The following is a 12,066-nucleotide window of genomic DNA, read 5'->3' on the forward strand; positions in this document are numbered from 1 at the left end:
AGGGTGAAGGTGTGTAGTGAAGGTGTGTCCACTAGAGGGTGAAGGTGTGTCCACTAGAGGGTGAAGGTGTGTCCACTAGAGGGTGACACTGTGTAGTGAAGGTGTGTCCACTAGAGGGTGAAGGTGTGTCCACTAGAGGGTGAAGGTGTGTCCACTAGAGGGTGACACTGTGTAGTGAAGGTGTGTCCACTAGAGGGTGACACTGTGTAGTGAAGGTGTGTCCACTAGAGGGTGACACTGTGTAGTGAAGGTGTGTCCACTAGAGGGTGAAGGTGTGTCCACTAGAGGGTGACACTGTGTAGTGAAGGTGTGTCCACTAGAGGGTGAAGGTGTGTCCACTAGAGGGTGACACTGTGTAGTGAAGGTGTGTCCACTAGAGGGTGAAGGTGTGTCCACTAGAGGGTGAAGGTGTGTCCACTAGAGGGTGACACTGTGTAGTGAAGGTGTGTCCACTAGAGGGTGAAGGTGTGTCCACTAGAGGGTGAAGGTGTGTCCACTAGAGGGTGAAGGTGTGTCCACTAGAGGGTGAAGGTGTGTCCACTAGAGGGTGACACTGTGTAGTGAAGGTGTGTCCACTAGAGGGTGAAGGTGTGTAGTGAAGGTGTGTCCACTAGAGGGTGAAGGTGTGTAGTGAAGGTGTGTCCACTAGAGGGTGAAGGTGTGTAGTGAAGGTGTGTCCACTAGAGGGTGAAGGTGTGTAGTGAAGGTGTGTCCACTAGAGGGTGAAGGTGTGTCCACTAGAGGGTGAAGGTGTGTAGTGAAGGTGTGTCCACTAGAGGGTGAAGGTGTGTCCACTAGAGGGTGAAGGTGTGTAGTGAAGGTGTGTCCACTAGAGGGTGAAGGTGTGTAGTGAAGGTGTGTAGTGAAGGTGTGTCCACTAGAGGGTGAAGGTGTGTAGTGAAGGTGTGTCCACTAGAGGGCGGAAAAGAGCAATGAGTCCTCAAATGTAGAATTCCTGCTCCTCCTCACCTTCCCATGGACTTCCTGGCGGTGTTTGCAGATGCTTGTGGATCCAGACGTGACTGAGGGACTGAGGTGGTTTTGTCCAACAAGAGACGGGAGTCCGTCCAAGCGCTGCCGCCCTGTGGTGGTCCTGAGGTCCGGTAGGCGGTGGCGCCGACAGGGAGCGGGAAGCCTCCAGGCTGGTTTGGATGTACGCCGACACCACAGTGAGGTCCACGCCGCCTGCTCGGACTTTCTTCCCCGTGTCCACGTCCGTCTCCTCGGCGCCGAGGAGCGCGTCCACGTTGAGCCGGCAAGTGGGGGTGAGGGAGGAGCTCCCGTGCAGAGCGCGGCGGCGAGGGCCGGCTGGTGGCGGTGGCGCTGCAGGAGCCGGCGAGGAGCAGGTGGAGCTGACCGAGTCCAGGTTGGGCAGAGAGAAGAGCGAGTTGGAGCGCTGGCCCCGCCCCCTGGATGGGTGGTACCAGTCGGGCCAGAACCACGCTCCCTCGTCCTCGTCCTCATCCTCCTCCTCGCAGCACAGCGGGAGGGAACACACTGACCTCTGCTGATGGTGCATTCTGGGACGGCACGCGGTCCGATGATGATGGCGGCGGTTCTTGTAGGAGGCGGAGCTACAGGTCAGAGTGGGCGGGGCCAAGCCAGATTCTGCCACAAGGTGGGCAGGGTCACATCTGAGTTTGAGGTGAATGTCATGAACCTTCACAAGATAAGAAAAGGTGGAATAAGTTACTGACTAGAACCCAGACCTCAACCAGGAACGCACAGTCTTCATCTGGACCAGAACCAAATTGGTGTGTGAACGCTTCAAACTAACTTGGACTGCTTTCACTTCAGGAAAAACCTTCAGCAAGATGAGATCTTCAGGAGTATTGCACTTCCTGTCCTAGTACTGACTGGGACAGATCTCTTTCAGGATTGAATTCAAAATCTCCCTACTAACCCACCTGTGCCTCCATGGAAATGCCCCCCTAAACCTCGAGGAACTGCTGACCCCCAAATCCTCCACACGACACCTCCGCTCCATACAGGCTGACCTCCTCCAGCCTCCACGGACAAAGCTTCGAACAATGGGAGACCGGGCTTTCTGCTCCGCTGCTCCCAGTCTGTGGAACGCTCTCCCTGACCACCTGAGGGCACCTCAGACTGTGGATGCTTTTAAAAAAGGCTTAAAACCCCGTCTTTTTAAAAAAGCCTTTCTATAGACATGCATGCTGGTTGTAGCCTTTGGGCTGTTTCTAGTTTTATATTTTATTTATTTTTATTATTACTATTTTTTTACACTGTGGCACTTTGAGGTTGTTTGCTCAACGTAAAGTGCTTTTTACAAATAAAATCTATTATTATTATTATTATCTAGTCTGTCCCATCTAATTAGACCAAAGACTGTTCTGGCCAGCCTCGACTAGATAGGACAGCTGTAGTGTTTGTAGTGCAAGGCTCACTAAATCTGTCCTTTCTAATCTAGTCAGTCCTCGATATTCCTAGACAGGACAGCAAGTCAGTTTGAGATATGCTACAGCTGTCCTATCTAGTCATATCTAGACTACATGACACGAGCATTAAAGTCACATGGTGTGTTTGTGTCCACTCCCACTAATGGACGCCTGACTAGTCCCACTTGAAGGTAGGTCCTCTGTGAAAGTCAGCGTCCACACACCACTTGTCAGGATAAACACGCCTCCTAAGTTAAGTAAACCACAGCATCCAGATAGGACAACTAGGTCATCTATGAGATATGCTACAGTTGTCCTATCCCATCATGACTAGACTGGATAGGACAGCTAGCGGGTCAATTTGAGATGTGCTAGAGCTGTCCTATCCCATCATGACAAGACTAGACAGGACAACTAGGTCATTTATGAGATATGCTACAGTTGTCCTATCCCATCATGACTAGACTAGATAGGACAACTAGGTCATCTATGAGATATGCTAGAGCTGTCCTATCCCATCATGACAGGACCAGATAGGACAGCTAGCAGGTCAATTTGAGATGTGCTAGAGCTGTCCTATCCCATCATGACAAGACTAGATAGGACAACTAGGTCATCTATGAGATATGCTACAGTTGTCCTATCCCATCATGACTAGACTGGATAGGACAGCTAGCAGGTCAATTTGAGATGTGCTAGAGCTGTCCTATCTGGTCCTGAGCAGAGGAGATAGGACAGGGTTAGGTGTGACCTGCAGGAGGATGTTGTTGCCGTCGTAGTCCTGGGTCTGCCAGCGGAGGTCACTGATGGGGCTGCAGGGCTTGGGCAGGAGTGGCACCAGGGCGCCCACGTCTGCCACCCGCACCTCCATGACGGCACAGTCCAGCGCCGCCGCCCTTTGACCTCTGGGGAGCCTCTTGAAGGCCAGCTGGATCTCCAGCTGTGGGTTGGCGTAGACCACCAGGAAGCAGAAGTCCTGGTGGCGGTGTGCCAGCCGCCGGCCCAGCAGCCGCTTGTAGAGCCGCACCGTGTGGGCGTAGTTGTCATGGCAACAGTACACGCTGAGGCGCAGCGTCTCCTTGCCGCCGCACCCCCCCCGCACGGCCCACGGCGGCGTGCCGGCTGCCAAGGTGAAGAAGTCTTGGGTGAGCGCCGTCCGCCCGCCGCTCACCTCCTCGCTGTGATGGTAGCGCCAGGGGGGGCGGCGGAGAGAGCGCCCCGGCCCCTCCTCCTCCCGCAGGAACAAGATGACCGCCAGGGCCGGCCGCGAGATGTCATGGCGTTTGGGCCGGGGGCGCCGGGAGTGGCGGCTCCGCTCCGACACCCGGAAGAGGCGCAGCTCGGGGTGGACGTGGGCCAGGACGCCGTCCGCCGCCCGCTGCAGGAAGACGCCCTCGCCGGGGTCCACCATCAGGTGCACGCTGACCAGGTAGGGATCCTGCACCTGGCCCGGCCACACCTCACCTGGACACAGGAAGTGGAAGACTAAACACCTTTTCAGTCAGCGCCATGTGGGCCGTCTCCCAGGCCAGTGGTTCTCAAATGGGGGTACGCTGACCCCTGGGGGTACTTCAAGGTATGACAAGGGGTACCTGAGATTTTTTTTAAATATTCTAAAAATAGCAACAGTTCAAAATCCTTTATAAATATATTTATTGAATAATACTTCAAGAAAATATGAATATAAGTTCATAAAGTGTGAAAAGAAATACAACATTCAGTGTTGACAGCTAGATTTTTGTGGACATGTTCCATAAATAAGATTTCTATTTTTTGTGAAGAAATGTTTAGAAGTAAGTTGATGAATCCAGATGGATCTCTATTACAATCCCCAAAGTTGATGATTACTTCTATCTGGAGAAATCTGCATTTAGCATTCAATCACTTGTTTATTGTTCAACAACTTTTTACTTATTTTTATATCTTTTTTTTCCAAATAGTTGAAGAAAGACCACTACAAATGAGCAATATTTTGCACTCTTATACAGTTTGATAAATTAGAAAGTGATGACATAGTGCTGTATTTGACTTCTTTATCTCTTTTTTACAACCAAAAATGCTCTGCTGTGATTAGGGGGTACTTGAAGTAAAAACATGTTGACAGGGGGTACATCACTGAAAAAACATGTTGACAGGGGGTACATCACTGAAAAAACATGTTGACAGGGGGTACATCACTGAAAAAACATGTTGACAGGGGGTACATCACTGAAAAAACATGTTGACAGGGGGTACATCACTGAAAAAACATGTTGACAGGGGGTACATCACTGAAAAAACATGTTGACAGGGGGTACATCACTGAAAAAACATGTTGACAGGGGGTACATCACTGAAAAAACATGTTGACAGGGGGTACATCACTGAAAAAACATGTTGACAGGGGGTACATCACTGAAAAAACATGTTGACAGGGGGTACATCACTGAAAAAACATGTTGACAGGGGGTACATCACTGAAAAAACATGTTGACAGGGGGTACATCACTGAAAAAACATGTTGACAGGGGGTACATCACTGAAAAAACATGTTGACAGGGGGTACATCACTGAAAAAAGGTTGAGAACCACTGCTCTAGGCAACAAGGTCACCAACTGCGGTGCATTCAGGTGCAGTCGGACATTGTATCACTCTCTTTGTCTTTGCTTTTTGTGTCACCTAACACTACACACACTCATGTGTGTGTGTGTGTATGTGTGTGTGTGTGTGTGTGTGTGTGTGTGTGTGTGTGTGTGTGTGTGTGTGTGTGTGTGTGTGTGTGTGTGTGTGTGTGTGTGTGAGTTTGGTACTTACTGCTTGTAGAGGACAGATGACTGTGATCAGAGCTGCAGGAAGCAACAGGAAGAAGTTGAGAAAACAAAACAAAATAATAAGTCATTATTAAATACATACACACAGTGGGGCAAAAAGTATTTAGTCAGCCAGCGATTGTGCAAGTTCTCCCACTTCAAATGATGACAGAGGTCTGTCATTTTCATCATAGGTACACTTCAACTGTGACAGACAGAATGTGAAAAAAAAAATCCAGGAATTCACATTGTAGGAATTTTAAAGAATTTATTTGTAAATGATGGTGGAAAATAAGTATTTGGTCAAGCATTCAAAGCTCTCACTGATGGAAGGAGGTTTTGGCTCCAAATCTCAGGATACATGGCCCCATTCATTCTTTCCTTAACACGGATCAATCGTCCTGTCCCCACAGGTTGCATCTTTTATTACCTGGGTTGTAAGGTGTGCATGCTCTATGCTTAAAAGACAAACTGTTTATTATATATCATCCAGACCTGTCATCCCTCAACAAGCGCAATGAAATCATTTCAACATGCCGCCACAGACGGAAACACCTCCTAGGTAACACATGAGCCAATCACCACGCCCCCACACCTGCCTGTACCCGCCCACTCTGTGCCCTATATAAACCACTGTATGTGAATGCTTCCATTAAAATCTCCTGATGATTGAGGGAACCCCTCATGAAACAGATCTGCAGAGATGAAGTAGTCTTGGGATTTTTCCCACACCTACATATTGCGCTCTACCAGAGTATCCACCACTATTCTCTGGATAATACAATCAAGACACACACACATATACATATATATATATATATATGTATATATGTATGTATATAGACACATATATGTATGTATTGAGTAGAGTACACATTGATGAACACTGTAACACACGTGACTCATTTTTATATACAAGCAGATTTGCTCTTTTTTACACAAAGAGTTAGTTGACATCTGCTTGGACGTCCCACATCTGTGTGTGTCTGCCAGCACTCCTGCACGCTGCCACCGCCATGCCAGACTGAAGACAACAAACATTTAGCTTGTTCACAACAACTGTTGCGTGTTGATTAGGTTCAGCTGTACACTGACTACTCTAACAGATATCTGGCTTCACTGCCGCCGATACTGCTTGCTGCGCCGAAGACTGTGTCCTCGTCACTTCTGTTTCCTGTCACATGGCACCGCTAACCAGGAAGTGAGCGCTAACAAAGAAATTGGTGCTAACGAGCAAACGGTTGCTAACCAGGAAGTGAGCGCTAATGAAGAAATGGGCACTATGAAGGAAATGAGCGCTGACGAGAAGTGAACACTAACAAGAAAGTGGGCGCTAACAAGGAAGAGAGTGCTAATGAGGAAGTTAGCGCTAACAGGGAAATGAGCGCTAATGAAGTAATGGTTGCTCATGAAGAAGTGAGCGCTAATGAAGAAATGGTTGCTAATGAGGAAGTGAGCGCTGATGAAGAAATGGTTGCTAATGAGGAAGTGAGCACTGATGAAGAAATGGTTGCTAATGAGGAAGTGAGCGCTGATGAAGAAATGGTTGCTAATGAGGAAGTGAGCACAAATGAAGAAATGATTGCTAATGAGGAAGTGAGCGCTAAAGAAGAAATGGTTGCTAATGAGGAAGTGAGCGCTAAAGAAGAAATGGTTGCTAATGAGGAAGTGAGCGCTAATGAAGAAATGGTTGCTAATGAGGAAGTGAGCGCTATTGAAGAAATGTTTTTTAACGAGGAGCTGAGCACTGATGAAGAAATGGTTGCTAACGAGGAAGTGAGCGCTAATGAAGAAATGGTTGTTAATGAGGAAGTGAGCGCTAATGAAGAAATGGTTGCTAATGAGGAAGTGAGCGCTAATGAAGAAATGGTTGCTAATGAGGGAGTGAGCGCTAATGAACAAATAGTTGCTAAAGAGGAAGTGAGCGCTAATGAAGAAATGGTTGCTAATGAGGAAGTGAGCGCTAATGAAGAAATGGTTGTTAACGAGGAGCTGAGCGCTGATGAAGAAATGGTTGCTAACGAGGAAGTGAGCGCTAATGCTAATGAAGAAATGGTTGCTAATGAGGAAGTGAGCGCTAATGAAGAAATGGTTGCTAATGAGGAAGTGAGCGCTAATGAAGGAATGGTTGCTAATGAGGAAGTGAGCGCTAATGAAGAAATGGTTGCTAATGAGGAAGTGAGCGCTGATGAAGAAATGGTTGCTAATGAGGAAGTGAGCGCTGATGAAGAAATGGTTGCTAATGAGGAAGTGAGCGCAAATGAAGAAATGATTGCTAATGAGGAAGTGAGCGCTAAAGAAGAAATGGTTGCTAATGAGGAAGTGAGCGCTAATGAAGAAATGGTTGCTAATGAGGAAGTGAGCGCTAATGAAGAAATGTTTTTTAACGAGGAGCTGAGCGCTGATGAAGAAATGGTTGCTAACGAGGAAGTGAGCGCTAATGAAGAAATGGTTGTTAATGAGGAAGTGAGCGCTAATGAAGAAATGGTTGCTAATGAGGAAGTGAGCGCTAATGAAGAAATGGTTGCTAATGAGGAAGTGAGCGCTAATGAACAAATAGTTGCTAAAGAGGAAGTGAGCGCTAATGAAGAAATGGTTGCTAATGAGGAAGTGAGCGCTAATGAAGAAATGGTTGTTAACGAGGAGCTGAGCGCTGATGAAGAAATGGTTGCTAACGAGGAAGTGAGCGCTAATGCTAATGAAGAAATGGTTGCTAATGAGGAAGTGAGCGCTAATGAAGAAATGGTTGCTAATGAGGAAGTGAGCGCTAATGAAGGAATGGTTGCTAATGAGGAAGTGAGCGCTAATGAAGAAATGGTTGCTAATGAGGAAGTGAGCGCTAATGAAGAAATGGTTGTTAACGAGGAGCTGAGCGCTGATGAAGAAATGGTTGCTAACGAGGAAGTGAGCGCTAATGAAGAAATGGTTGCTAAAGAGGAAGTGAGCGCTAATGCTAATGAAGAAATGGCTGCTAATGAGGAAGTGAGCGCTAATGAAGAAATGGTTGCTAATGAGGAAGTGAGCGCTAATGAAGAAATGGTTGCTAAAGAGTAAGTGAGCGCTAATGAACAAATAGTTGCTAATGAGGAAGTGAGCGCTAATGAAGGAATGGTTGCTAATGAGGAAGTGAGCGCTAATGAAGAAATGGTTGTTAACGAGGAGCTGAGCGCTGATGAAGAAATGGTTAATAAAGAGGAAGTGAGCGCTAATGAAGAAATGGTTGCTAATGAGGAAGTGAGCGCTAATGAAGAAATGGTTGCTAATGAGGAAGTGAGCGCTAATGAAGAAATGGTTGCTAATGAGGAAGTGAGCGCTAATGAAGAAATGGTTGCTAATGAGGAAGTGAGCGCTAATGAAGAAATGGTTGCTAATGAGGAAGTGAGCGCTAATGAAGGAATGGTTGCTAATGAGGGAGTGAGCGCTAATGAAGAAATGGTTGCTAATGAGGAAGTGAGCGCTAATGAAGGAATGGTTGCTAATGAGGAAGTGAGCGCTAATGAAGGAATGGTTGCTAATGAGGAAGTGAGCGCTAATGAAGGAATGGTTGCTAATGAGGAAGTGAGCGCTAATGAAGAAATGGTTGCTAATGAGGAAGTGAGCGCTAATGAAGGAATGGTTGCTAATGAGGAAGTGAGCACTAATGAAGAAATGGTTGCTAATGAGGAAGTGAGCGCTAATGAAGAAATGGTTGCTAATGAGGAAGTGAGCGCTAATGAAGGAATGGTTGCTAATGAGGAAGTGAGCGCTAATGAAGAAATGGTTGCTAATGAGGAAGTGAGCGCTAATGAAGGAATGGTTGCTAATGAGGAAGTGAGCGCTAATGAAGGAATGGTTGCTAATGAGGAAGTGAGCGCTAATGAAGGAATGGTTGCTAATGAGGAAGTGAGCGCTAATGAAGAAATGGTTGCTAACGAGGAGCCGAGCGCTGATGAAGAAATGGTTGCTAACGAGGAAGTGAGCGCTAATGAAGAAATGGTTGCTAAGGGGAAATGAGCGCTAATGAAGAAATGGTTGTTAACGAGGAGCTGAGCGCTGATGAAGAAATGGTTGCTAACGAGGAAGTGAGCGCTGATGAAGAAATGGTTGCTAACGAGGAAGTGAGCGCTAATGAAGAAATGGTTGCTAAGGGGAAATGAGCGTGGGAAAGCCGTAGGTTGCGAGCACAGAAGCAGGCTGCGCCATAGAGATAGCCATTTTGCAGCATGTTCCAAGCACAAGAGAAGACTCTGGCTGGACTGAGCGAGTCCTGGTGGACTTTGGACCAAAGGAGGAGCAGGAAGAGAAGCAAGCATGGCTCATTAGCAGCCTGATGACCTCCACCAAGGCTACCTCCTCTTGTAGTCTGCTCATCTTCATCATAGCTCTGTGATTGACAGCTACTGGGGTAGGCTCCGCCCCTTGCCAGCAGACATGGAAAGTCCCCGAAAACCTCTTGGCCAGAACGTTGGTCCATAATCTGTGTGGTCCTGTCCCGGATCCAAACCCTCAATCCAAATGTCCCCAAAATGCCAATAAAAAGCCTGTTCTGGCTTTCAAGACTTCTGTCTGATCCACTTCCTGCCCCGACCTTGGATGCTGGACCACAACCAAACACAGACTTGTGGGTCGCCATGGTCCACACGCCAAACATTACACACACACACACACACACACACACACACACACACACACACACACACACACACACACACACACACAGGAATGTGTGTAGTGTTACGTGACACAAAAAGCAAAGACAAAGAGACTGTGGGTGTTTTTATGAAAATGACTGGCGTAGTCTTTGGATCTAATGCCATGTTTGAGAGACTGGAGGAGATGAGGAGTTTATATATGATGATGTGAGGTTAGATTACAGGATATAACACACAACTTGTGTTTATATATGATGCTGTGAGGTTAGATTACTGGATATAACACACAACTTGTGTTTATATATGATGCTGTGAGGTTACATTACAGGATATAACACACAACTTGTGTTTATATATGATGATGTGAGGTTACATTACAGGATATGACACACAACTTGTGTTTATATATGATGCTGTGAGGTTAGATTACTGGATATAACACACAACTTGTGTTTATATATGATGCTGTGAGGTTACATTACAGGATATAACACACAACTTGTGTTTATATATGATGCTGTGAGGTTAGATTACTGGATATAACACACAACTTGTGTTTATATATGATGCTGTGAGGTTACATCACTGGATATAACACACAACTTGTGTTTATATATGATGCTGTGAGGTTAGATTACTGGATATAACACACAACTTGTGTTTATATATGATGCTGTGAGGTTACATTACAGGATATAACACACAACTTGTGTTTATATATGATGCTGTGAGGTTACATCACTGGATATAACACACAACTTGTGTTTATATATGATGCTGTGAGGTTACATTACAGGTTATGACACACAACTTGTGTTTATATATGATGCTGTGAGGTTACATTACAGGTTATGACACACAACTTGTGTTTATATATGATGCTGTGAGGTTACATTACAGGATATAACACACAACTTGTGTTTATATGTGATGCTGTGAGGTTAGATTACTGGATATGACACACAACTTGTGTTTATATATGATGCTGTGAGGTTACATTACAGGATATAACACACAACTTGTGTTTATATATGATGCTGTGAGGTTACATTACAGGATATAACACACAACTTGTGTTTATATATGATGCTGTGAGGTTACATCACTGGATATAACACACAACTTGTGTTTATATATGATGCTGTGAGGTTACATTACTGGATATAACACACAACTTGTGTTTATATAAGATGCTGTGAGGTTACATCACTGGATATAACACACAACTTGTGTTTATATGTGATGCTGTGAGGTTAGATTACAGGATATAACACACAACTTGTGTTTATTATTGCAGGTCTTAATCCTACACGTGAAGTGTTTGGGTGACAAGGTGTTTAAAAGGTCAAGGGGTCGTGTGTGACTCAAGTCTGCAAGCAAAGTCAAGACTGAAACTTTGACAAAGATATTTCAGTTGAAATTGTCAGACATGTTGAGCAGTTGCATGTTGTGATGTTTCTTGTCCTCTGACCATCTGCTAGTCATTTTTCTCCCTCTGCACAACTCACCCTCCAGTTTCTGCACCGGAATCCAGGCACTCATCTTCTACGGAGGCTTTTTCCATCTCAGTCAAATGTAGCGACACGCATTGTTGGCCAAATCCACGCAGACAAGTCTAAAAACAAACAAACCACGTAGATCAATCCAAGGCGGGAATGTGGAAAGCCGCGGCAGGGGCGACTGTAGCCGATTGACGGACTGACCCTGAATGCAACGTCACAAGCATCAGGCGACCGGAGTCCGACTGCGGTGCATTCAGGTGCAGTAGGAAACCTTAAGACGCAGTTAGGTTTGTTTATGAAGCGCTTGTTCGCACATCGGGCTTCAAAAACACTTAAACGAGAGCTAACATAAATATACATTTTATTACATTCAATACAAAATTCCTACAAAATAAAAATATGTTTTTCCCCTTAGCCATCAAACACATGAACAATAACGAGGTCTGATAGCTCAGTTACAGTTCATTTTTATTACCTATTCTGTGTTATATGTTGCACAATTGTACCAAAAAAAAATCCTAGTTTGTAAACCCGTTCTCAAACAAAGGCAAAAAACAATATACTGATTCTGAATATATTTGCAGTCTTTCGGAGCAAAGTTGTCAAATTTGGACGTAATCAAATAAAACGTCCTGCTTCATATTCTAATACATCTAGTGTAACTTGCAAGAGACATTCATTGGACGTGTATAATAAATCATATTTTACACGCGCCGATGCTATGACGTCATATGTACGCGCCTCCGG

At 45.6% G+C, this 12,066-nt stretch overlaps 1 protein-coding gene across 1 annotated transcript; it reads right to left on the minus strand.

Annotated features, from left to right (window-relative positions):
• Positions 1–864: 864 nt before the first annotated feature.
• On the minus strand, positions 865–11,519 carry LOC133564086 (protein FAM124A-like). Its single transcript, XM_061918177.1, has 4 exons — positions 11,326–11,519; positions 5,191–5,222; positions 3,148–3,860; positions 865–1,660 (listed from the first exon to the last, which is right to left on the minus strand). Exons 1-4 carry the CDS (start codon positions 11,379–11,381, stop codon positions 941–943), a joined length of 1,521 nt encoding a protein of 506 aa, XP_061774161.1. The 5' UTR covers positions 11,382–11,519; the 3' UTR covers positions 865–940.
• Positions 11,520–12,066: the final 547 nt, after the last annotated feature.

This window comes from Nerophis ophidion, linkage group LG13 (assembly GCF_033978795.1).
Source record: "Nerophis ophidion isolate RoL-2023_Sa linkage group LG13, RoL_Noph_v1.0, whole genome shotgun sequence".
NCBI classification, from domain to species: Eukaryota; Metazoa; Chordata; class Actinopteri; order Syngnathiformes; family Syngnathidae; genus Nerophis; species Nerophis ophidion.